Source organism: Pan troglodytes, chromosome 8, assembly GCF_028858775.2.
Source record: "Pan troglodytes isolate AG18354 chromosome 8, NHGRI_mPanTro3-v2.0_pri, whole genome shotgun sequence".
Classification (NCBI taxonomy): domain Eukaryota; kingdom Metazoa; phylum Chordata; class Mammalia; order Primates; family Hominidae; genus Pan; species Pan troglodytes.
The window spans coordinates 146158745-146185388 of record NC_072406.2 but is presented as its reverse complement, the minus strand read 5'-3'; the positions used below and the strand labels follow the sequence as shown (position 1 = coordinate 146185388).

General features: G+C 54.3%; 2 protein-coding genes and 1 pseudogene across 2 annotated transcripts; 1 reads left to right on the top strand and 2 right to left on the bottom strand.

The window, feature by feature from the left end:
- The first annotated feature begins 1611 nt into the window (after positions 1-1611).
- Positions 1612-7249, top strand: LOC134807052 (protein capicua homolog; annotated as a pseudogene).
- A 44-nt stretch (positions 7250-7293) lies between these two features.
- Positions 7294-8514, bottom strand: LOC134807091 (putative uncharacterized protein FLJ44672). The gene has a single exon (XM_063781231.1). The coding sequence runs from the start codon at positions 8279-8281 to the stop codon at positions 7430-7432; it is 852 nt and encodes a 283-aa protein (XP_063637301.1). The 5' UTR covers positions 8282-8514; the 3' UTR covers positions 7294-7429.
- A 13077-nt stretch (positions 8515-21591) lies between these two features.
- On the bottom strand, positions 21592-22812 carry LOC134807090 (putative uncharacterized protein FLJ44672). Its single transcript, XM_063781230.1, has one exon. The coding sequence runs from the start codon at positions 22577-22579 to the stop codon at positions 21728-21730; it is 852 nt and encodes a 283-aa protein (XP_063637300.1). The 5' UTR covers positions 22580-22812; the 3' UTR covers positions 21592-21727.
- Between the last annotated feature and the right edge of the window lie 3832 nt (positions 22813-26644).

Sequence of the window (26644 nt, the reverse complement as noted above, 5' to 3'; positions counted from 1 at the left end):
TGAGGTGGGAGGATCGCTTCAGCCTGGAAGGTTGAGGCTGCAGTCAGCTGCGATAGCGCTACTACACTCCAGCCTTGGACAACAGAGGGAGACCCTGTCTCGGAAAATAAATAAATAAATAAAACAGGTTAGAAACTGTAATGAGGTCTGCTGGGCAAAATTCCATATAAGCAAAGTATAAATTAATAAAGCAAATCGTGATAAATTAGTACGATTGACTTTCTGGAGTTTCTGACAATAAAAGTAAGGAAAATGCAGAACACAAAGACAGAGAGTAAAAAGAGAAATTAGGAAAGCATTCTACATGTTGAATAGGAAGACACTGGCCATGTTCGTGCAGCGGCAGTATGTCGTGACATGACATACCTTGGAGAGAAGTTAACAGATGAGGAAGTTGATAAAAATCATCAGAGAAGCAAAACACTGGTAGCGACACTCAAGTAAACTACGAAATTTCCGTAACTTATGTCAGCAAAGTGGGAATACTGTACAGTGTGTGTTGAAGTTCCTATACAACATTGTTTACCTGCCCTTTGTTTGTTTGTAAGGAATGTATATACTAAAAGTTCTTCTTGCTGCCAAAAGAATATGTGTGAATAAGTCACTTTAACTTATTCTTCTGTTTTTCTTTTATCTTCCTGCCATCATCCCACAGCCTTACTTTAGAAATTTTTTTTTTAGAAAATTGAACAAGTGCTCCTTGTGGTGGCAAATACCTCGAGGATGGGAGGCAGGGGTGGAAGGGTCACTTGAGGCCATTAGTTTGAAACCAGCCTGGCCAACAAAGTGAGACCCCATGTCTACAAAACAATTTAAAAATTACCCAAGTATCGTCATGTATACCTACAGTCCCAGCTACCTCAACTTACGGAGAAAGTTCAGGGCCTGGAGAGAAGGCTGGGAGGCAGGAGCTGGGTCTAAAGAGGCCATTGTAACGATGGAGCTGTGCCTGTGGAGGCTGTTGTGAGGCAGTAGCCTCATCTGCGGAGACTGCCGTGACGTAGGGTATGGGCCTAAATAGGCCATTGTGAGTCAGGAGCTTGGTCTGTAGAGACTGACTGGAGAAAGTTCTGGGCCTGGAGAGGCTGCCGGGAGGTAGGAGCTGGGCCAAAAGATGTAAGCACATTTACATTTATTAGGCACTTTATTTCCATTATTACACTGTAATATATAATAAAATAATTATAGAACTCACCATAATGTCGAATCAGTGGGCGTGTTAAGCTTGTTTTCCTGAAACTGGATGGTCCCACCTGAGCGTGATGGGAGAAAGTGACAGATCAATAGGTATTAGATTCTCATAAGGACAGCGCAACCTAGATCCCTCACATACCCGGTTCACAACAGGGTGCGTTCTCCTGTGAGAATCTAATGCTGCTGCTCATCTGAGAAGGCGGAGCTCAGGCGGGAATGTGAGCAAAGGGGAGTGGCTGTAAATACAGACGAAGCTTCCCTCACTCCCTCACTGGACACCACTCACCTCCTGCTGTGTGGCTCCTTACGGCTCCATGGCTCAGGGGTTGGGGACCCCTGCTCAAGTGCATCCAAAGCGACCCTTCCCAAAACAGTCTTCACAGTGGTCAAGGGCAGAAACCACTTAGCTCCCAAGGCATGTGCCTCAGCTGGCATTTTGTCACAATCAGCAGTAAGTGGTAGCTTGAGTCACTGTGAGGTCACCTACTGGAAATCACCAGCATCCCATTTCCCACTGGCAAAGAGCTCAGCACTGCCCCCTGGGAAACCAAACCTATGCCCAAATCCCATCTGTGTGGGTTTACCTCCTGGGACCCTTCCTAACATATTAGTCAGAGTCCAATCAGGAAGCATAAACCACTCAAAAGTTTAAAGTGGTAAAATTTAATACAGAGAATTATTCATTATAACAGGTGAACAGCACAATGAGAGATTGGCTAGCACAAAGTAAAGAGAACTCTAGAGAATATGGGACTAGCCCAGGCCAGGCATGGTGGCTCATGCCTGAAATTCCAGCCATTTGAGAAGCTAATGCAGGAAGATTGCTTAAGGCCAGGAGCTAGAGACCGGTCTGGACAACACAGTGAGACCCTGTCTCTATCCAAAAAAAAAATGAAAAAAAGTTAGCTGGGAGTGGTGGTGCACACTTGTAGTCCCAGCTACTCGGAATGCTGAAGTTTGAGCCTGGGAGGTCAAGGCTGCAGCGAGGCATGATTATGCCGCTACAGTCCAGCCTGGTGACAGAGCAAGACCCTGTCTCAAAGAACAAAACAACAACAACAACCATTTACAGACAGAGAAGAGATAGAGCTAATAAGCTAAGGAAAGATGTTGAAATGTGACAAGTAAAGTAACATGAGGTCTTTTATCTATTTAAAATAATCAAACAAAAAATGACTTACTAAATTATAATACCCTGTGCTGGCAAAGGTGCAGTGAAATGGGCACTTTCTTATACTACGAGGGGTGTTGAAATTGTGTATAAGCCTTCCAGGGTAAAGCCTGTCAATTTTTTAAAATAGTGGAGACAGGGTCTCACCATACTGCCATACTGCCTCCTCCAACTCTTGGCCTCAAGCAATCCTCCTCTCTTGGCCTCCCAAAGTGCTAAGATTATAGCTGGGAGGCACTCAAAACCCTGTCAACTTACATCAAGGGTAATGAGAATGTCCATTCACCATGACTCACAGTAATCTTACTTCTGGGGAGACAATTCAATCTAAACAAAAGGTCATCTGGACACACACAGTAGAAATCTGGGAGTAACTGAAGACAGAGTTGGTAAGTGAAATAAGAAACAGTTCTAAGAAATTAAACTATGGTATCAATAGGCACCTGGTATAAAAGTTCAGTTGACGTTAGCGGCTACTTTTCTGTTGTTTTGAGACAGGGTCTCACTCTGTCACCCAGGCTGGAGTGCAGAGGCCTGATCATGACTCACTGCAGTCTCAGCCTCCCTGGGCTCAAGCGATCCTCCCACCTCAGCCTCCCAAGTAGCTGGGACTACAGGAACATGCCACCACACTAGGCTAATTCATGTATTTTTCTGTAGGGACGGTGACTCCCCCTGCGTTTCCAAGGCCTATCGCAAACTCTTGGCCTCAAGCCATCCTCCCGCCTCAGCCTCCCAAAGTGTTGCGATTACCAGTGTGAGCCACCACACCTGGCCAGCTGCTACTTTTAGCAATATTATTATTATTATTCCACTCAATTAAAAATGATTATTTTCAAGGCTATGCAACAGAATGTATCCTACAGCGTAATTGTAAAAACATATACAGTCGTCGTCCCTCAGTATACAGAATCAGTTCCAGCACCCCATCTCTGCATATACCAAAATCCATGCTTACTCACGTTTCGCTGTCACCCCTCTGGAATCCACGTATACGAAAATTCCAAATATTAGTTGGGCATAGTGTCAAGCACCTGTAGTCTCAGCCACGTGGGAGGGTGAGGTAGGAGGATCGCTTCAGCCTGGAAGGTTGAGGCTGCAGTCAGCTGCGATAGCACTACTACACTCCAGCCTTGGACAACAGAGGGAGACCCTGTCTCAGAAAAAAAACAAAATAAAACAGGTTAGAAATTGTAATCTAACCCTAACCCTAACGCCTTTACCCTAACCTTAACCCTAACCCTAACCCTTCCCTAACCCTAAACCTAACACAAAACCCTAACCCTAACCCCTAACTCCTAACCCCTACACTAACCCTAACCACTAACCCCTAACGCTAACACCAAACCCTAACCCTAACCCTAACCCAAACCACAACCCCAACCCGAACCCAAACCCTAACCAAAAACCCTAACCCTAACCCTAAACCCTAACCCCAAACCCTAACCCCTAACCCCTAACCCCTGACCCTAACCCTAACCCTAACCCGAACCCGAACCCAAACCCCAACCTCAACCAGAACCCAAACCCGAACCCTAACCCTAACCAATAACCCTAACCTTAACCCTAAACCCTAACCCCTAACCCGAACCCTAACCCTAACTTTAACCAATAACCCTAACCCTAACCCTAAACCCTAAGCCTAACCGGAACCCGAACCCGAACCCTAACCCTAAACCCTAACCCTAACCCTATCCCTAACCCTAACCCTAAACCCTAACCCTAACAACCCTAAAACCCTAACCCTTACCCTAACAACCCTAAAACCCTAACCCTAACCCTAACAACCCTAAAACCCTAACCCTAACCCTAACAACCCTAAAACCCTAACCCTAACAACCCTAAAACCCTAACCCTAACAACCCTAAAACCCTAACCCTAACCCTAGTGAGCCGAGACCACACATTGCACTCCAGCCTGGGTGACAGAGCATGACTCTGTCTCAAAAAAAAAAAAAAAAAGAAAAAGAAAAAGAAAAAAAGACAGAGAAAAGAAAGCCAACAAGACACCATTAGGCAAACCATTGTCAGGTTATGGGAGTTTGGGAAGGAAAGTAGAGAAAGGAGAAGAAAGCTTATTTAAAGAATGGCTGAAAACTGCCTAAATCATGGGAAAGATTTAGACATCTAAATCCATGAAGCTTAAAGATTCCTAAAGAGGTTCAAACCAAATAGATACTCACCAAGTCACAATATAATCAAATAGTCAAAAGTTAAAGAAACTTTGCAGGTCAGGACAGACTCGAGTAATACATTCAAAGTGCTGAAAGAAAAAAACTGCCAGCAACTAATACTATGTCTGACAAAGCTGTCCTTCAGAAAGAAAAAAGAAATAACGTGCTTCCTCGACAAACAAAGCTGAGGGCATTCAGGACCACTAGGTCTACCTTAAAAAAATGCTTAACGGAGTTTTTCAAGTAAACATGAATGAAGTTGGGAGCAGTGGCTCATGCCTGTAATCCCATTTTGGGAGGCTGAGGTGGGTGGATCACCTGAGGTCGGGAGGTCAAGACCAGCCTGGCCAACATGGCAAAACCCCACCTCCAGTAAAAATACAAAAAATTAGCCAGGTATGAAGGCCACTGAGATCGTGCCACTGCACTCCAGCCTGGGTGACAAGAGTCAAACTACATTTCAAAAACAAAAAAACAAAAAAAACAAAACTTGAGGCCTGGCCTTCTGCTCCTCTCCAACCCCCCCTTCTCTGGGCCCAAGCCACCTTGGCTGAGGAGGGGGCGAGGTGTGAGCGCCTGCCAGGAACCCCCCGCCCGGACCAAGTACTCGGCCCCCAGGCCTGCGTTCAGTGAGGCCTCCCGTGGCGTCAGCATGTTCGTGTGGAGGAATGTGGAAGGTCACTCTGTGGCCATGTTCCCCTGGTACTCCATCCCCTTCCTCACCCCTCCCTGCAGCCACACGAGGCCCAGCAACCTGCCAGTCACTCAGTGGCCTCCAACCAGAGAAAACAACCTGCCAAGTTGGCAGCTGTTGCTCATGAGCATCCACCAGGTGGGACAGGGAGTGTTGACCCTGGGCAGCCCCCTGGAGCCACCTGCCCTGAAAGCCCAGGGCCCGCAACCCCACACACTTTGGGGGTGGTGGAACCTGGTAAAAGCTCACCTCCCACCATGGAGGAGGAGCCCTGGGCCCCTCAGGGGAGTCCCTGCTGGACAGTGAGACAGAGAATGACCATGATGATGCTTTCCTCTCCATCATGTCTCCTGACACCCAGTTGCCTCTACCACTCAGATGATGTCAGGCCCAGTCCCTCAGTGCCCTGCGCAAGGAACAGGACTCATCTTCTGAGAAGGATGGACGCAGCCCCAACAAATGGGACAAGGACCACATCCGGTGGCCCATGAGTGGCGGTCATGATCTTCAGCAAGCGGCACCAGGCCCTGGCAGGGCGCACCAGGGTCACTCCAACCAGGATATCCGGACCGTCAGCCAGATGCTGAGCGAGCGGTGGTACACCCTGGGGCCCAATGAGACGCAGAAATACCACGACCTGGCCTTCCAGGTGAAGGTGGCCCACTTGCAACAAGGACCGAAAGAAGTCCAGCTCAGAGGCCAAGCCCACAAGCCAGGGGCTAGCAGGAGTGTAACAAGGGCTCGTGGGAGCGGAGCATATCAGAGACGGGCACTGCCGCTGCCCCTGGGGTGTCCTCTGAACTCCTGTCAGTTGCAGCCTAAACACTCCAGAGCTCGGATACCAAGGAGCAGCTTCTGTGGGGCAGAACGGCTGCACACAGTCAGGGAACCTGGCTCAGCCTGGCCCAAGCCTTCTCCCACAGGGGGGTACACAGCCTGGACGGCAGGGAAATAGACCGTCAGGCACTACAGGAACTGACACAGGTGGTGTCTGGCACTGCATCATACTCTGGCCCAAAGCCTTCTACTCAGTATGAAGCTCCAGGCCACTTTGCAGCCCCTGGTGAGGGAGGTGACCAGTGGGCAGCCCTGCTGCTGCCCACTTGAGATGCTCATTCCCAGCACATGGCCAGTGAGGACATAGCGAGTGACGAGGAGCACACGGTCATCCATGAGGAGGAGGGGGTGATGATGTCATTGCTGATGATGGCTTTAGCACCACTGACACTGATCTCAAGTTCAAGGAGTGGGTGACTGACTTGAGAGTGGGGACAACTCTGGGGAGGAGCCAGAGGGCAACAAGGGCTTTGGTGGGAAGGTACCTGCACCTGTCATTCCTTCCTCCTTTACTCCTGCCGCCCCTTGCTGGATCCTGAGCCCCCAGGGTCCCCCGATCCACCTGCAGCTTTTGGCAAAGTCTATGGTCCCACCCTGTCCTCCCCCTACACATACTCGGATGCTTCCTCCTCAACCTTGGCACCCACCTCCTTCTTACTGGGCCCAGGATCCTTCAAAGCCCAGGAGTATGGTCAAGGCAGCAGAGCGGGCCCCCTGTGGCCCCTACCCCTGGGGATGGGGACCCACGGACGCCTTCCAAGGCGACCTGTTTCCTCCCAATGGATCCTGCCACCTTCTGGGGCAAGAGACCTGAAAGTGTGGGCGACCTGGAGCTACCAGGCTCCTCAGTCATCAGGGTCCCTCCCAACACTAAGGCTTTCCTAGGCAGGAGCTGGGCTGAGCCACCCGGGGGGCAGAGGGGGGCTGGACTCAGGTGAGTATGGGGGTGGGGGCTCCTGCACTTCGACACAGGCAGCGGGAGGGTTTTCTCCCCATTCCCTCTGCACTCCCACCTTGAGCTATACTTTTTAAGAAAGTGATTCACCCTGCCTTTGCCCCCTTCCCCAGAACAGAACACGTTGATCATGGGCGATATTTTTCATTGTGCCAAAAAGTTGCCGTGACCGTCATTAAACCTGTTTAACACCAAATAATAAGTAAAATAAAATAAAAAATTCGGGCTTGGTGCAGAAACTCACCCCAAATAAATCACCTACCAAAATATTTACATAATGGTGGAAATATTCCAAAATTCAATATTTTGGGATTTATACACAAAAGATAAACAAATTAGAGGCCAAGAGGCTGCCGGAAGGGAAAAACGGGGCCTGGGAAGGCCGTTGTGAGGAATGAGCTGGGCCTAAAGAGGCCGCTGGCAGGCGGGAGCTGGGCCTGCCGAAGCGGCCGAGAGGCAGGAGCTTTGGACTCGGGAGGCCGCAATGAGGCAAGAGCTAGCTGGGCATGGAGAGTCCGCTGTGAGTCTGCTGTGAGTCCAGGCCCATGCAGGCCTTCGAGAGGCAGGAGGCCGGGCCTGCAAAGGCCCACTGGAGGTCAACTTCTGGGCCTGAAGAGGCCACCAAAAGTCAAAAGCGGGGCCTGGGAAGGCCGCCAAGAGCCATGAGCTGGTCTGGGCTGAAAGAGGCCACTGGGAGGCAGGAGGAGCTGGGCCTGGAGAGGCTGACTCGAGGAAGTTTTGCACCTGGAGAGGCCGCCGAGAGGACGGAGCTGGGCCCGGGAAGGCCGACTTGCTGCTCTTCCAGGCCCAATTCCAGGCCGACTTGACGACGACTTGGGCCTGCAGAGGCCGCCGGGAGGCCGGAGCTGGGCCTGGAGAGGCCGACTTCAGGACGATTTGGGCCTGCAGAGGCCGCCGGGAGGCCCAAGCTGGGCCTAGAGGAGCCCACCGACCTTGCCATCGGAGGGCAGGAGCTGAGCCTGGAGAGGCCACCGTGAGGCCTGAGCTGGGCCTGGGGAGCTTGGCTTGGGGAAGTGGTGGGCCTACCAGGGCCGCTGGGAGCTGGGCAGGAGCTGAGTCCAAAGACGGTGTTGGGAGGCCAGAGTCAGGCCTGGAGACACAGCCGGGAGGAAGAGCTGGGCCCGGGGAGGACGCCGGGAGGCTGCAAGTGGGTCTGGAGAGGCCGATTTGAGGAGGCCCGGCCTCCGCCTCCCACATGGCGGCCTCTGCAGGCACAGCTGTTTCTCCTGGCTGCATCTCCCGCCTCCCAGGAAACAAGCTCTTTTGGCTCAGCTCCCGCCTGCGTTTGTAGACCCCGAAGTTTCGGCAACCAAGCTCTTCAGACCCACATCCCGCCTCCCAGTACCTGAACAGTCCCAGCTCCGGCTGGAGAACAGAGTCTGTAGGCCCCGCCGTTCCCTCAGAGGGGTGTCTCCAGGCCCAGCTCTCGCCCCACCGCGACCTCCCAGGCCCAAGTCCCTGCCTGCCTCCCAGCAGCCCGCGTGCGACCCTGCTCCTCCCTCACGGTGGCCTGTTGAGGCAGGGGCTCACGCTGACCTCTCTCAGCGTGGGAGGGGCCGGTGTGAGGCAAGGGCTCACACTGACCTCTCTCAGCGTGGGAGGGGCCGGTGTGAGGCAAGGGGCTCACGCTGACCTCTCTCAGCGTGGGAGGGGCCGGTGTGAGGCAAGGGCTCACACTGACCTCTCTCAGCGTGGGAGGGGCCGGTGTGAGGCAAGGGGCTCACGCTGACCTCTCTCAGCGTGGGAGGGGCCGGTGTGAGGCAAGGGCTCACGCTGACCTCTCTCAGCGTGGGAGGGGCCGGTGTGAGGCAAGGGGCTCACGCTGACCTCTCTCAGCGTGGGAGGGGCCGGTGTGAGGCAAGGGCTCACGCTGACCTCTCTCAGCGTGGGAGGGGCCGGTGTGAGGCAAGGGGCTCACGCTGACCTCTCTCAGCGTGGGAGGGGCCGGTGTGAGGCAAGGGCTCACGCTGACCTCTCTCAGCGTGGGAGGGGCCGGTGTGAGGCAAGGGGCTCACGCTGACCTCTCTCAGCGTGGGAGGGGCCGGTGTGAGGCAAGGGCTCACGCTGACCTCTCTCAGCGTGGGAGGGGCCGGTGTGAGGCAAGGGGCTCACGCTGACCTCTCTCAGCGTGGGAGGGGCCGGTGTGAGGCAAGGGCTCACGCTGACCTCTCTCAGCGTGGGAGGGGCCGGTGTGAGGCAAGGGGCTCACGCTGACCTCTCTCAGCGTGGGAGGGGCCGGTGTGAGGCAAGGGCTCACGCTGACCTCTCTCAGCGTGGGAGGGGCCGGTGTGAGGCAAGGGGCTCGCGCTGACCTCTCTCAGCGTGGGAGGGGCCGGTGTGAGGCAAGGGCTCACGCTGACCTCTCTCAGCGTGGGAGGGGCCGGTGTGAGGCAAGGGGCTCACGCTGACCTCTGTCAGCGAGGGAGGGGCCGGTGTGAGGCAAGGGCTCACGCTGACCTCTCTCAGCGTGGGAGGGGCCGGTGTGAGGCAAGGGCTCACGCTGACCTCTCTCAGCGTGGGAGGGGCCGGTGTGAGGCATGGGGCTCACGCTGACCTCTCTCAGCGTGAGAGGGGCCGGTGTGAGGCAAGGGCTCACGCTGACCTCTCTCACCGTGGGAGGGGCCGGTGTGAGGCATGGGGCTCACGCTGACCTCTCTCAGCGTGGGAGGGGCCGGTGTGAGGCATGGGGCTCACTCTGACCTCTCTCAGCGTGGGAGGGGCCGGTGTGAGGCAAGGGCTCACGCTGACCTCTCTCAGCGTGGGAGGGGCCGGTGTGAGGCAAGGGCTCATGCTGACCTCTCTCACTGTGGGAGGGGCCGGTGTGAGGCATGGGGCCCAGGCTGACCTCTGTCAGCCAGGGAGGGGCCGGTGTGAGGCAAGGGCTCACGCTGACCTCTCTCAGCGTGGGAGGGGCCGGTGTGAGGCAAGGGCTCACGCTGACCTCTCTCAGCGTGGGAGGGGCCGGTGTGGGGCATGGGGCTCACTCTGACCTCTCTCAGCGTGAGAGGGGCCGGTGTGAGGCAAGGGCTCACGCTGACCTCTCTCAGCGTGGGAGGGGCCGGTGTGAGGCATGGGGCTCACGCTGACCTCTCTCAGTGTGGGAGGGGCCGGTGTGAGGCATGGGGCTCACTCTGACCTCTCTCAGCGTGGGAGGGGCCGGTGTGAGGCAAGGGCTCACGCTGACCTCTCTCAGCGTGGGAGGGGCCGGTGTGAGGCATGGGGCTCACTCTGACCTCTCTCAGCGTGGGAGGGGCCGGTGTGAGGCAAGGGCTCACGCTGACCTCTCTCAGCGTGGGAGGGGCCGGTGTGAGGCATGGGGCTCACTGTGACCTGTCTCAGCGTGGGAGGGGCCGGTGTGAGGCAAGGGCTCACGCTGACCTCTCTCAGCGTGGGAGGGGCCGGTGTGAGGCATGGGGCTCACTCTGACCTCTCTCAGCGTGGGAGGGGCCGGTGTGAGGCAAGGGCTCACGCTGACCTCTCTCAGCGTGGGAGGGGCCGGTGTGAGGCAAGGGCTCACGCTGACCTCTCTCAGCGAGGGAGGGGCCGGTGTGAGGCAAGGGCTCACGCTGACCTCTCTCAGCGTGGGAGGGGCCGGTGTGAGGCAAGGGGCTCACGCTGACCTCTCTCAGCGTGGGAGGGGCCGGTGTGAGGCAAGGGCTCACGCTGACCTCTCTCAGCCTGGGAGGGGCCGGTGTGAGGCATGGGGCTCACTCTGACTTCTCTCAGTGTGGGAGGGGCCGGTGTGAGGCAAGGGCTCACGCTGACCTCTCTCAGCGTGGGAGGGGAAGGTATGAGGCAAGGGCTCACGCTGACGTCTCTCAGCGTGGGAGGGGCCGGTGTGAGGCATGGGGCTCACTCTGACCTCTCTCAGCATGGGAGGGGCTGGTGTGAGGCAAGGGCTCACGACCTCTCTCAGCGTGGGAGGGGCCGGTGTGAGGCAAGGGGTTCACGCTGACCTCTCTCAGCGTGGGAGGGGCCGGTGTGAGGCAAGGGCTCACGCTGACCTCTCTCAGCATGGGAGGGGCCGGTGTGAGGCATGGGGCTCACTCTGACCTCTCTCAGCATGGGAGGGGCCGGTGTGAGGCAAGGGCTCACGCTGACCTCTCTCAGCGTGGGAGGGGCCGGTGTGAGGCAGGGGCTCATGCCTCTGGGCAGGGTACCAGAGGCATGGGCATCAACAGGCCACCGTGAGGGAGGAGCTGGGCCGCACGCGGGCTGCTGGGAGGCAGGCAGGGACTTGGCCCTGAGAGGCTGCCGTGGGGTCAAGAGCTGGGCCTGGAGAGGCCCCTGGGAGGCAAGAGCGGGACCTGCATAGGCTGTTCTCCAACCATTGCTGGGCCCGTACAGGCCACCGGGCGGCAGGAATTAGGCCCGAAGAACTTGGCTGGAGAAAGTTCGGGGCCCACAAAGGCGGTTGGGAGCTGGGCAGGAGTTGAGCCAAAAGAGCTTGCTTACTTGCTGGGAGGCACGGCCGGGAGATGCCAACTTCAGGACAACTTGGGCCTGCAGAGGTCGCCGGGAGGCCCAAGCTTGGCGTGGAGGAGCCCACCGACCGGAGACCATTTGGGGCCTGCAGGTGCCATCGGAGGGCAGGAGCTCATCCTGGAGAGGCCACCGTGAGGCCTGACCTGGGCCTGGGGAGCTTGGCTTGAGGAAGCTGTGGGCTGTGGATATTGGATATATCCCATATCCGATGGAGCTGTGCCTGTGGAGGCTGTTGTGAGGCAGCAGCCTCATCTGCGGAGACTGCCGTGACGTAGGGTATGGGCCTAAATAGGCCATTGTGAGTCATGAGCTTGGTCTGTAGAGGTTGACTGGAGAAAGTTCTGGGCCTGGAGAGGCTGCCGGGAGGTAGGAGCTGGGCCAAAAGATTTAAGCACATTTACATTTATTAGGGACTTTATTTCCATTATTACAATATATAATAATATATTTCATATATTAATATATTTAACATATTAATATATATAATAAATATATATATTTATTATATATCCCATATATAATAAAATAATTATAGAACTCACCATAATGTCGAATCAGTGGGCGTGTTAAGCTTGTTTTCCTGAAACTGGATGGTCCCACCTGAGCGTGATGGGAGAAAGTGACAGATCAATAGGTATTAGATTCTCATAAGGACAGCGCAACCTAGATCCCTCACATGCACGGTTCACAACAGGGTGCGTTCTCCTATGAGAATCTAATGCTGCTGCTCATCTGAGAAGGCGGAGCTCAGGCGGGAATGTGAGCAAAGGGGAGTGGCTGTAAATACAGACGAAGCTTCCCTCACTCCCTCACTCGACACCACTCACCTCCTGCTGTGTGGCTGCCTACGGCTCCATGGCTCAGGGGTTGGGGACCCCTGCTCAAGTGCATCCAAAGCGACCCTTCCCAAAACAGTCTTCACAGTGGTCAAGGGCAGCAACCACTTAGCTCCCAAGGCATGTGCCTCAGCTGGCATTTCATCACAATCAACAGTAAGAGGTAGCTTGAGTCACTGTGAGGTCACCTACTGGAAATCACCAGCATCCCATTTCCCACTGGCAAAGAGCTCAGCACTGCCCCCTGGGAAACCAAACCTATGCCCAAATCCCATCTGTGTGGGTTTACCTCCTGGGACCCTTCCTAACATATTAGTCAGAGTCCAATCAGGAAGCATAAACCACTCAAAAGTTTAAAGTGGTAAAATTTAATATGGAGAATTATTCATTATAACAGGTGAACAGCATAATGAGAGATTGGCTAGCACAAAGTAAAGAGAACTCTAGAGAATATGGGACTAGCCCAGGCCAGGCATGGTGGCTCATGCCTGAAATTCCAGCCATTTGAGAAGCTAATGCAGGAGGATTGCTTAAGGCCAGGAGCTAGAGACCGGTCTGGACAACACAGTGAGACCCTGTCTCTATCCAAAAGAAGAAAAAAGTTAGCTGGGAGTGGTGGTGCACACTTGTAGTCCCAGCTACTCGGAATGCTGAAGTTTGAGCCTGGGAGGTCAAGGCTGCAGTGAGGCATGATTATGCCACTACAGTCCAGCCTGGTGACAGAGCAAGACCCTGTCTCCAAGAACAAAACAACAACAACCATTTACAGACAGAAAAGAAATAGAGCTAATAAGCTGAGGAAAGACGTTGAAATGTGACAAGTAGAGTAACATGAGGTCTTTTGTCTATTTAAAATAATCAAACAAAAAATGACTTACTAAATTATAATACCCTGTGCTGGCAAAGGTGCAGTGAAATGGGCACTTTCTTATACTATGAGGGGTGTTTAAATTGTGTATAAGCCTTCCAGGGTAAAGCCTGTCAATTTTTTAAAATAATGGAGACAGGGTCTCACCATACTGCCATACTGCCTCCTCCAACTCTTGGCCTCAAGCAATCCTCCTCTCTTAGCCTCCCAAAGTGCTAAGATTATACCTGGGAGGCACCCAAAACCCTGTCAATTTACATCAAAGGTAATGAGAATGTCCATTCACCATGACTCACAGTAATCTTACTTCTGGGGAGACAATTCAATCCAAACAAAAGATCATCTGTACACACACAGTAGAAATCTGGGAGTAACTGAAGACAGAGTTGGTAAGTGAAATAAGAAACAGTTCTAAGAAATTAAACTATGGTATCGGTAGGCACCTGGTAAAAGGTCAGTTGATGTTAGCTGCTACTTTTTTGTTGTTTTGAGACAGGGTCTCACTCTGTCACCCAGGCTGGAGTGCAGAGGCCTGATCATGACTCACTGCAGTCTCAGCCTCCCTGGGCTCAAGTGATCCTCCCACCTCAGCCTCCCAAGTAGCTGGGACTACAGGAACATGCCACCACACTAGGCTAATTCATGTGTTTTTCTGTAGGGATGGTGACTCCCCCTGCGTTTCCAAGGCCTATCGCAAACTCTTGGCCTCAAGCCATCCTCCCGCCTCAGCCTCCCAAAGTGTTGCGATTACCAGTGTGAGCCACCACACCTGGCCAGCTGCTACTTTTAGCAATATTATTATTATTATTCCACTCAATTAAAAATGATTATTTTCAAGGCTATGCAACAGTATGTATCCTACAGCGTAATTGTAAAAACATATACAGTCGTCATCCCTCAGTATACAGAATCAGTTCCAGCACCCCATCTCTGCATATACCAAAATCCATGCTTACTCACGTTACGCTGTCACCCCTCTGGAATCCACGTATACGAAAATTCCAAATATTAGTTGGGCATAGTGGCAAGCACCTGTAGTCTCAGCCACGTGGGAGGTTGAGGTGGGAGGATCGCTTCAGCCTGGAAGGTTGAGGCTGCAGTCAGCTGCGATAGCGCTACTACACTCCAGCCTTGGACAACAGAGGGAGACCCTGTCTCGGAAAATAAATAAATAAATAAAACAGGTTAGAAACTGTAATGAGGTCTGCTGGGCAAAATTCCATATAAGCAAAGTATAAATTAATAAAGCAAATCGTGATAAATTAGTACGATTGACTTTCTGGAGTTTCTGACAATAAAAGTAAGGAAAATGCAGAACACAAAGACAGAGAGTAAAAAGAGAAATTAGGAAAGCATTCTACATGTTGAATAGGAAGACACTGGCCATGTTCGTGCAGCGGCAGTATGTCGTGACATGACATACCTTGGAGAGAAGTTAACAGATGAGGAAGTTGATAAAAATCATCAGAGAAGCAAAATACTGGTAGCGACACTCAAGTAAACTACGAAATTTCCGTAACTTATGTCAGCAAAGTGGGAATACTGTACAGTGTGTGTTGAAGTTCCTATACAACATTGTTTACCTGCCCTTTGTTTGTTTGTAAGGAATGTATATACTAAAAGTTCTTCTTGCTGCCAAAAGAATATGTGTGAATAAGTCACTTTAACTTATTCTTCTGTTTTTCTTTTATCTTCCTGCCATCATCCCACAGCCTTACTTTAGAAATTTTTTTTTTAGAAAATTGAACAAGTGCTCCTTGTGGTGGCAAATACCTCGAGGATGGGAGGCAGGGGTGGAAGGGTCACTTGAGGCCATTAGTTTGAAACCAGCCTGGCCAACAAAGTGAGACCCCATGTCTACAAAACAATTTAAAAATTACCCAAGTATCGTCATGTATACCTACAGTCCCAGCTACCTCAACTTACGGAGAAAGTTCAGGGCCTGGAGAGAAGGCTGGGAGGCAGGAGCTGGGTCTAAAGAGGCCATTGTAACGATGGAGCTGTGCCTGTGGAGGCTGTTGTGAGGCAGTAGCCTCATCTGCGGAGACTGCCGTGACGTAGGGTATGGGCCTAAATAGGCCATTGTGAGTCAGGAGCTTGGTCTGTAGAGACTGACTGGAGAAAGTTCTGGGCCTGGAGAGGCTGCCGGGAGGTAGGAGCTGGGCCAAAAGATGTAAGCACATTTACATTTATTAGGCACTTTATTTCCATTATTACACTGTAATATATAATAAAATAATTATAGAACTCACCATAATGTCGAATCAGTGGGCGTGTTAAGCTTGTTTTCCTGAAACTGGATGGTCCCACCTGAGCGTGATGGGAGAAAGTGACAGATCAATAGGTATTAGATTCTCATAAGGACAGCGCAACCTAGATCCCTCACATACCCGGTTCACAACAGGGTGCGTTCTCCTGTGAGAATCTAATGCTGCTGCTCATCTGAGAAGGCGGAGCTCAGGCGGGAATGTGAGCAAAGGGGAGTGGCTGTAAATACAGACGAAGCTTCCCTCACTCCCTCACTGGACACCACTCACCTCCTGCTGTGTGGCTCCTTACGGCTCCATGGCTCAGGGGTTGGGGACCCCTGCTCAAGTGCATCCAAAGCGACCCTTCCCAAAACAGTCTTCACAGTGGTCAAGGGCAGAAACCACTTAGCTCCCAAGGCATGTGCCTCAGCTGGCATTTTGTCACAATCAGCAGTAAGTGGTAGCTTGAGTCACTGTGAGGTCACCTACTGGAAATCACCAGCATCCCATTTCCCACTGGCAAAGAGCTCAGCACTGCCCCCTGGGAAACCAAACCTATGCCCAAATCCCATCTGTGTGGGTTTACCTCCTGGGACCCTTCCTAACATATTAGTCAGAGTCCAATCAGGAAGCATAAACCACTCAAAAGTTTAAAGTGGTAAAATTTAATACAGAGAATTATTCATTATAACAGGTGAACAGCACAATGAGAGATTGGCTAGCACAAAGTAAAGAGAACTCTAGAGAATATGGGACTAGCCCAGGCCAGGCATGGTGGCTCATGCCTGAAATTCCAGCCATTTGAGAAGCTAATGCAGGAAGATTGCTTAAGGCCAGGAGCTAGAGACCGGTCTGGACAACACAGTGAGACCCTGTCTCTATCCAAAAAAAAAATGAAAAAAAGTTAGCTGGGAGTGGTGGTGCACACTTGTAGTCCCAGCTACTCGGAATGCTGAAGTTTGAGCCTGGGAGGTCAAGGCTGCAGCGAGGCATGATTATGCCGCTACAGTCCAGCCTGGTGACAGAGCAAGACCCTGTCTCAAAGAACAAAACAACAACAACAACCATTTACAGACAGAGAAGAGATAGAGCTAATAAGCTAAGGAAAGATGTTGAAATGTGACAAGTAAAGTAACATGAGGTCTTTTATCTATTTAAAATAATCAAACAAAAAATGACTTACTAAATTATAATACCCTGTGCTGGCAAAGGTGCAGTGAAATGGGCACTTTCTTATACTACGAGGGGTGTTGAAATTGTGTATAAGCCTTCCAGGGTAAAGCCTGTCAATTTTTTAAAATAGTGGAGACAGGGTCTCACCATACTGCCATACTGCCTCCTCCAACTCTTGGCCTCAAGCAATCCTCCTCTCTTGGCCTCCCAAAGTGCTAAGATTATAGCTGGGAGGCACTCAAAACCCTGTCAACTTACATCAAGGGTAATGAGAATGTCCATTCACCATGACTCACAGTAATCTTACTTCTGGGGAGACAATTCAATCTAAACAAAAGGTCATCTGGACACACACAGTAGAAATCTGGGAGTAACTGAAGACAGAGTTGGTAAGTGAAATAAGAAACAGTTCTAAGAAATTAAACTATGGTATCAATAGGCACCTGGTATAAAAGTTCAGTTGACGTTAGCGGCTACTTTTCTGTTGTTTTGAGACAGGGTCTCACTCTGTCACCCAGGCTGGAGTGCAGAGGCCTGATCATGACTCACTGCAGTCTCAGCCTCCCTGGGCTCAAGCGATCCTCCCACCTCAGCCTCCCAAGTAGCTGGGACTACAGGAACATGCCACCACACTAGGCTAATTCATGTATTTTTCTGTAGGGACGGTGACTCCCCCTGCGTTTCCAAGGCCTATCGCAAACTCTTGGCCTCAAGCCATCCTCCCGCCTCAGCCTCCCAAAGTGTTGCGATTACCAGTGTGAGCCACCACACCTGGCCAGCTGCTACTTTTAGCAATATTATTATTATTATTCCACTCAATTAAAAATGATTATTTTCAAGGCTATGCAACAGAATGTATCCTACAGCGTAATTGTAAAAACATATACAGTCGTCGTCCCTCAGTATACAGAATCAGTTCCAGCACCCCATCTCTGCATATACCAAAATCCATGCTTACTCACGTTTCGCTGTCACCCCTCTGGAATCCACGTATACGAAAATTCCAAATATTAGTTGGGCATAGTGTCAAGCACCTGTAGTCTCAGCCACGTGGGAGGGTGAGGTAGGAGGATCGCTTCAGCCTGGAAGGTTGAGGCTGCAGTCAGCTGCGATAGCACTACTACACTCCAGCCTTGGACAACAGAGGGAGACCCTGTCTCAGAAAAAAAACAAAATAAAACAGGTTAGAAATTGTAATCTAACCCTAACCCTAACGCCTTTACCCTAACCTTAACCCTAACCCTAACCCTTCCCTAACCCTAAACCTAACACAAAACCCTAACCCTAACCCCTAACTCCTAACCCCTACACTAACCCTAACCACTAACCCCTAACGCTAACACCAAACCCTAACCCTAACCCTAACCCTAACCCAAACCACAACCCCAACCCGAACCCAAACCCTAACCAAAAACCCTAACCCTAACCCTAACCCCTAACCCCAAACCCTAACCCCTAACCCCTAACCCCTGACCCTAACCCTAACCCTAACCCGAACCCGAACCCAAACCCCAACCTCAACCAGAACCCAAACCCGAACCCTAACCCTAACCAATAACCCTAACCTTAACCCTAAACCCTAACCCCTAACCCGAACCCTAACCCTAACTTTAACCAATAACCCTAACCCTAACCCTAAACCCTAAGCCTAACCGGAACCCGAACCCGAACCCTAACCCTAAACCCTAACCCTAACCCTATCCCTAACCCTAACCCTAAACCCTAACCCTAACAACCCTAAAACCCTAACCCTTACCCTAACAACCCTAAAACCCTAACCCTAACCCTAACAACCCTAAAACCCTAACCCTAACCCTAACAACCCTAAAACCCTAACCCTAACAACCCTAAAACCCTAACCCTAACAACCCTAAAACCCTAACCCTAACCCTAGTGAGCCGAGACCACACATTGCACTCCAGCCTGGGTGACAGAGCATGACTCTGTCTCAAAAAAAAAAAAAAAAAAGAAAAAGAAAAAGAAAAAAAGACAGAGAAAAGAAAGCCAACAAGACACCATTAGGCAAACCATTGTCAGGTTATGGGAGTTTGGGAAGGAAAGTAGAGAAAGGAGAAGAAAGCTTATTTAAAGAATGGCTGAAAACTGCCTAAATCATGGGAAAGATTTAGACATCTAAATCCATGAAGCTTAAAGATTCCTAAAGAGGTTCAAACCAAATAGATACTCACCAAGTCACAATATAATCAAATAGTCAAAAGTTAAAGAAACTTTGCAGGTCAGGACAGACTCGAGTAATACATTCAAAGTGCTGAAAGAAAAAAACTGCCAGCAACTAATACTATGTCTGACAAAGCTGTCCTTCAGAAAGAAAAAAGAAATAACGTGCTTCCTCGACAAACAAAGCTGAGGGCATTCAGGACCACTAGGTCTACCTTAAAAAAATGCTTAACGGAGTTTTTCAAGTAAACATGAATGAAGTTGGGAGCAGTGGCTCATGCCTGTAATCCCATTTTGGGAGGCTGAGGTGGGTGGATCACCTGAGGTCGGGAGGTCAAGACCAGCCTGGCCAACATGGCAAAACCCCACCTCCAGTAAAAATACAAAAAATTAGCCAGGTATGAAGGCCACTGAGATCGTGCCACTGCACTCCAGCCTGGGTGACAAGAGTCAAACTACATTTCAAAAACAAAAAAACAAAAAAAACAAAACTTGAGGCCTGGCCTTCTGCTCCTCTCCAACCCCCCCTTCTCTGGGCCCAAGCCACCTTGGCTGAGGAGGGGGCGAGGTGTGAGCGCCTGCCAGGAACCCCCCGCCCGGACCAAGTACTCGGCCCCCAGGCCTGCGTTCAGTGAGGCCTCCCGTGGCGTCAGCATGTTCGTGTGGAGGAATGTGGAAGGTCACTCTGTGGCCATGTTCCCCTGGTACTCCATCCCCTTCCTCACCCCTCCCTGCAGCCACACGAGGCCCAGCAACCTGCCAGTCACTCAGTGGCCTCCAACCAGAGAAAACAACCTGCCAAGTTGGCAGCTGTTGCTCATGAGCATCCACCAGGTGGGACAGGGAGTGTTGACCCTGGGCAGCCCCCTGGAGCCACCTGCCCTGAAAGCCCAGGGCCCGCAACCCCACACACTTTGGGGGTGGTGGAACCTGGTAAAAGCTCACCTCCCACCATGGAGGAGGAGCCCTGGGCCCCTCAGGGGAGTCCCTGCTGGACAGTGAGACAGAGAATGACCATGATGATGCTTTCCTCTCCATCATGTCTCCTGACACCCAGTTGCCTCTACCACTCAGATGATGTCAGGCCCAGTCCCTCAGTGCCCTGCGCAAGGAACAGGACTCATCTTCTGAGAAGGATGGACGCAGCCCCAACAAATGGGACAAGGACCACATCCGGTGGCCCATGAGTGGCGGTCATGATCTTCAGCAAGCGGCACCAGGCCCTGGCAGGGCGCACCAGGGTCACTCCAACCAGGATATCCGGACCGTCAGCCAGATGCTGAGCGAGCGGTGGTACACCCTGGGGCCCAATGAGACGCAGAAATACCACGACCTGGCCTTCCAGGTGAAGGTGGCCCACTTGCAACAAGGACCGAAAGAAGTCCAGCTCAGAGGCCAAGCCCACAAGCCAGGGGCTAGCAGGAGTGTAACAAGGGCTCGTGGGAGCGGAGCATATCAGAGACGGGCACTGCCACTGCCCCTGGGGTGTCCTCTGAACTCCTGTCAGTTGCAGCCTAAACACTCCAGAGCTCGGATACCAAGGAGCAGCTTCTGTGGGGCAGAACGGCTGCACACAGTCAGGGAACCTGGCTCAGCCTGGCCCAAGCCTTCTCCCACAGGGGGGTACACAGCCTGGACGGCAGGGAAATAGACCGTCAGGCACTACAGGAACTGACACAGGTGGTGTCTGGCACTGCATCATACTCTGGCCCAAAGCCTTCTACTCAGTATGAAGCTCCAGGCCACTTTGCAGCCCCTGGTGAGGGAGGTGACCAGTGGGCAGCCCTGCTGCTGCCCACTTGAGATGCTCATTCCCAGCACATGGCCAGTGAGGACATAGCGAGTGACGAGGAGCACACGGTCATCCATGAGGAGGAGGGGGTGATGATGTCATTGCTGATGATGGCTTTAGCACCACTGACACTGATCTCAAGTTCAAGGAGTGGGTGACTGACTTGAGAGTGGGGACAACTCTGGGGAGGAGCCAGAGGGCAACAAGGGCTTTGGTGGGAAGGTACCTGCACCTGTCATTCCTTCCTCCTTTACTCCTGCCGCCCCTTGCTGGATCCTGAGCCCCCAGGGTCCCCCGATCCACCTGCAGCTTTTGGCAAAGTCTATGGTCCCACCCTGTCCTCCCCCTACACATACTCGGATGCTTCCTCCTCAACCTTGGCACCCACCTCCTTCTTACTGGGCCCAGGATCCTTCAAAGCCCAGGAGTATGGTCAAGGCAGCAGAGCGGGCCCCCTGTGGCCCCTACCCCTGGGGATGGGGACCCACGGACGCCTTCCAAGGCGACCTGTTTCCTCCCAATGGATCCTGCCACCTTCTGGGGCAAGAGACCTGAAAGTGTGGGCGACCTGGAGCTACCAGGCTCCTCAGTCATCAGGGTCCCTCCCAACACTAAGGCTTTCCTAGGCAGGAGCTGGGCTGAGCCACCCGGGGGGCAGAGGGGGGCTGGACTCAGGTGAGTATGGGGGTGGGGGCTCCTGCACTTCGACACAGGCAGCGGGAGGGTTTTCTCCCCATTCCCTCTGCACTCCCACCTTGAGCTATACTTTTTAAGAAAGTGATTCACCCTGCCTTTGCCCCCTTCCCCAGAACAGAACACGTTGATCATGGGCGATATTTTTCATTGTGCCAAAAAGTTGCCGTGACCGTCATTAAACCTGTTTAACACCAAATAATAAGTAAAATAAAATAAAAAATTCGGGCTTGGTGCAGAAACTCACCCCAAATAAATCACCTACCAAAATATTTACATAATGGTGGAAATATTCCAAAATTCAATATTTTGGGATTTATACACAAAAGATAAACAAATTAGAGGCCAAGAGGCTGCCGGAAGGGAAAAACGGGGCCTGGGAAGGCCGTTGTGAGGAATGAGCTGGGCCTAAAGAGGCCGCTGGCAGGCGGGAGCTGGGCCTGCCGAAGCGGCCGAGAGGCAGGAGCTTTGGACTCGGGAGGCCGCAATGAGGCAAGAGCTAGCTGGGCATGGAGAGTCCGCTGTGAGTCTGCTGTGAGTCCAGGCCCATGCAGGCCTTCGAGAGGCAGGAGGCCGGGCCTGCAAAGGCCCACTGGAGGTCAACTTCTGGGCCTGAAGAGGCCACCAAAAGTCAAAAGCGGGGCCTGGGAAGGCCGCCAAGAGCCATGAGCTGGTCTGGGCTGAAAGAGGCCACTGGGAGGCAGGAGGAGCTGGGCCTGGAGAGGCTGACTCGAGGAAGTTTTGCACCTGGAGAGGCCGCCGAGAGGACGGAGCTGGGCCCGGGAAGGCCGACTTGCTGCTCTTCCAGGCCCAATTCCAGGCCGACTTGACGACGACTTGGGCCTGCAGAGGCCGCCGGGAGGCCGGAGCTGGGCCTGGAGAGGCCGACTTCAGGACGATTTGGGCCTGCAGAGGCCGCCGGGAGGCCCAAGCTGGGCCTAGAGGAGCCCACCGACCTTGCCATCGGAGGGCAGGAGCTGAGCCTGGAGAGGCCACCGTGAGGCCTGAGCTGGGCCTGGGGAGCTTGGCTTGGGGAAGTGGTGGGCCTACCAGGGCCGCTGGGAGCTGGGCAGGAGCTGAGTCCAAAGACGGTGTTGGGAGGCCAGAGTCAGGCCTGGAGACACAGCCGGGAGGAAGAGCTGGGCCCGGGGAGGACGCCGGGAGGCTGCAAGTGGGTCTGGAGAGGCCGATTTGAGGAGGCCCGGCCTCCGCCTCCCACATGGCGGCCTCTGCAGGCACAGCTGTTTCTCCTGGCTGCATCTCCCGCCTCCCAGGAAACAAGCTCTTTTGGCTCAGCTCCCGCCTGCGTTTGTAGACCCCGAAGTTTCGGCAACCAAGCTCTTCAGACCCACATCCCGCCTCCCAGTACCTGAACAGTCCCAGCTCCGGCTGGAGAACAGAGTCTGTAGGCCCCGCCGTTCCCTCAGAGGGGTGTCTCCAGGCCCAGCTCTCGCCCCACCGCGACCTCCCAGGCCCAAGTCCCTGCCTGCCTCCCAGCAGCCCGCGTGCGACCCTGCTCCTCCCTCACGGTGGCCTGTTGAGGCAGGGGCTCACGCTGACCTCTCTCAGCGTGGGAGGGGCCGGTGTGAGGCAAGGGCTCACACTGACCTCTCTCAGCGTGGGAGGGGCCGGTGTGAGGCAAGGGGCTCACGCTGACCTCTCTCAGCGTGGGAGGGGCCGGTGTGAGGCAAGGGCTCACACTGACCTCTCTCAGCGTGGGAGGGGCCGGTGTGAGGCAAGGGGCTCACGCTGACCTCTCTCAGCGTGGGAGGGGCCGGTGTGAGGCAAGGGCTCACGCTGACCTCTCTCAGCGTGGGAGGGGCCGGTGTGAGGCAAGGGGCTCACGCTGACCTCTCTCAGCGTGGGAGGGGCCGGTGTGAGGCAAGGGCTCACGCTGACCTCTCTCAGCGTGGGAGGGGCCGGTGTGAGGCAAGGGGCTCACGCTGACCTCTCTCAGCGTGGGAGGGGCCGGTGTGAGGCAAGGGCTCACGCTGACCTCTCTCAGCGTGGGAGGGGCCGGTGTGAGGCAAGGGGCTCACGCTGACCTCTCTCAGCGTGGGAGGGGCCGGTGTGAGGCAAGGGCTCACGCTGACCTCTCTCAGCGTGGGAGGGGCCGGTGTGAGGCAAGGGGCTCACGCTGACCTCTCTCAGCGTGGGAGGGGCCGGTGTGAGGCAAGGGCTCACGCTGACCTCTCTCAGCGTGGGAGGGGCCGGTGTGAGGCAAGGGGCTCACGCTGACCTCTCTCAGCGTGGGAGGGGCCGGTGTGAGGCAAGGGCTCACGCTGACCTCTCTCAGCGTGGGAGGGGCCGGTGTGAGGCAAGGGGCTCGCGCTGACCTCTCTCAGCGTGGGAGGGGCCGGTGTGAGGCAAGGGCTCACGCTGACCTCTCTCAGCGTGGGAGGGGCCGGTGTGAGGCAAGGGGCTCACGCTGACCTCTGTCAGCGAGGGAGGGGCCGGTGTGAGGCAAGGGCTCACGCTGACCTCTCTCAGCGTGGGAGGGGCCGGTGTGAGGCAAGGGCTCACGCTGACCTCTCTCAGCGTGGGAGGGGCCGGTGTGAGGCATGGGGCTCACGCTGACCTCTCTCAGCGTGAGAGGGGCCGGTGTGAGGCAAGGGCTCACGCTGACCTCTCTCACCGTGGGAGGGGCCGGTGTGAGGCATGGGGCTCACGCTGACCTCTCTCAGCGTGGGAGGGGCCGGTGTGAGGCATGGGGCTCACTCTGACCTCTCTCAGCGTGGGAGGGGCCGGTGTGAGGCAAGGGCTCACGCTGACCTCTCTCAGCGTGGGAGGGGCCGGTGTGAGGCAAGGGCTCATGCTGACCTCTCTCACTGTGGGAGGGGCCGGTGTGAGGCATGGGGCCCAGGCTGACCTCTGTCAGCCAGGGAGGGGCCGGTGTGAGGCAAGGGCTCACGCTGACCTCTCTCAGCGTGGGAGGGGCCGGTGTGAGGCAAGGGCTCACGCTGACCTCTCTCAGCGTGGGAGGGGCCGGTGTGGGGCATGGGGCTCACTCTGACCTCTCTCAGCGTGAGAGGGGCCGGTGTGAGGCAAGGGCTCACGCTGACCTCTCTCAGCGTGGGAGGGGCCGGTGTGAGGCATGGGGCTCACGCTGACCTCTCTCAGTGTGGGAGGGGCCGGTGTGAGGCATGGGGCTCACTCTGACCTCTCTCAGCGTGGGAGGGGCCGGTGTGAGGCAAGGGCTCACGCTGACCTCTCTCAGTGTGGGAGGGGCCGGTGTGAGGCATGGGGCTCACTCTGACCTCTCTCAGCGTGGGAGGGGCCGGTGTGAGGCAAGGGCTCACGCTGACCTCTCTCAGCGTGGGAGGGGCCGGTGTGAGGCATGGGGCTCACTGTGACCTGTCTCAGCGTGGGAGGGGCCGGTGTGAGGCAAGGGCTCACGCTGACCTCTCTCAGCGTGGGAGGGGCCGGTGTGAGGCAAGGGCTCACGCTGACCTCTCTCAGCGAGGGAGGGGCCGGTGTGAGGCAAGGGCTCACGCTGACCTCTCTCAACGTGGGAGGGGCCGGTGTGAGGCAAGGGGCTCACGCTGACCTCTCTCAGCGTGGGAGGGGCCGGTGTGAGGCAAGGGCTCACGCTGACCTCTCTCAGCCTGGGAGGGGCCGGTGTGAGGCATGGGGCTCACTCTGACTTCTCTCAGTGTGGGAGGGGCCGGTGTGAGGCAAGGGCTCACGCTGACCTCTCTCAGCGTGGGAGGGGAAGGTATGAGGCAAGGGCTCACGCTGACGTCTCTCAGCGTGGGAGGGGCCGGTGTGAGGCATGGGGCTCACTCTGACCTCTCTCAGCATGGGAGGGGCTGGTGTGAGGCAAGGGCTCACGACCTCTCTCAGCGTGGGAGGGGCCGGTGTGAGGCAAGGGGTTCACGCTGACCTCTCTCAGCGTGGGAGGGGCCGGTGTGAGGCAAGGGCTCACGCTGACCTCTCTCAGCATGGGAGGGGCCGGTGTGAGGCATGGGGCTCACTCTGACCTCTCTCAGCATGGGAGGGGCCGGTGTGAGGCAAGGGCTCACGCTGACCTCTCTCAGCGTGGGAGGGGCCGGTGTGAGGCAGGGGCTCATGCCTCTGGGCAGGGTACCAGAGGCATGGGCATCAACAGGCCACCGTGAGGGAGGAGCTGGGCCGCACGCGGGCTGCTGGGAGGCAGGCAGGGACTTGGCCCTGAGAGGCTGCCGTGGGGTCAAGAGCTGGGCCTGGAGAGGCCCCTGGGAGGCAAGAGCGGGACCTGCATAGGCTGTTCTCCAACCATTGCTGGGCCCGTACAGGCCACCGGGCGGCAGGAATTAGGCCCGAAGAACTTGGCTGGAGAAAGTTCGGGGCCCACAAAGGCGGTTGGGAGCTGGGCAGGAGTTGAGCCAAAAGAGCTTGCTTACTTGCTGGGAGGCACGGCCGGGAGATGCCAACTTCAGGACAACTTGGGCCTGCAGAGGTCGCCGGGAGGCCCAAGCTTGGCGTGGAGGAGCCCACCGACCGGAGACCATTTGGGGCCTGCAGGTGCCATCGGAGGGCAGGAGCTCATCCTGGAGAGGCCACCGTGAGGCCTGACCTGGGCCTGGGGAGCTTGGCTTGAGGAAGCTGTGGGCTGTGGATATTGGATATATCCCATATCCGATGGAGCTGTGCCTGTGGAGGCTGTTGTGAGGCAGCAGCCTCATCTGCGGAGACTGCCGTGACGTAGGGTATGGGCCTAAATAGGCCATTGTGAGTCATGAGCTTGGTCTGTAGAGGTTGACTGGAGAAAGTTCTGGGCCTGGAGAGGCTGCCGGGAGGTAGGAGCTGGGCCAAAAGATTTAAGCACATTTACATTTATTAGGGACTTTATTTCCATTATTACAATATATAATAATATATTTCATATATTAATATATTTAACATATTAATATATATAATAAATATATATATTTATTATATATCCCATATATAATAAAATAATTATAGAACTCACCATAATGTCGAATCAGTGGGCGTGTTAAGCTTGTTTTCCTGAAACTGGATGGTCCCACCTGAGCGTGATGGGAGAAAGTGACAGATCAATAGGTATTAGATTCTCATAAGGACAGCGCAACCTAGATCCCTCACATGCACGGTTCACAACAGGGTGCGTTCTCCTATGAGAATCTAATGCTGCTGCTCATCTGAGAAGGCGGAGCTCAGGCGGGAATGTGAGCAAAGGGGAGTGGCTGTAAATACAGACGAAGCTTCCCTCACTCCCTCACTCGACACCACTCACCTCCTGCTGTGTGGCTGCCTACGGCTCCATGGCTCAGGGGTTGGGGACCCCTGCTCAAGTGCATCCAAAGCGACCCTTCCCAAAAC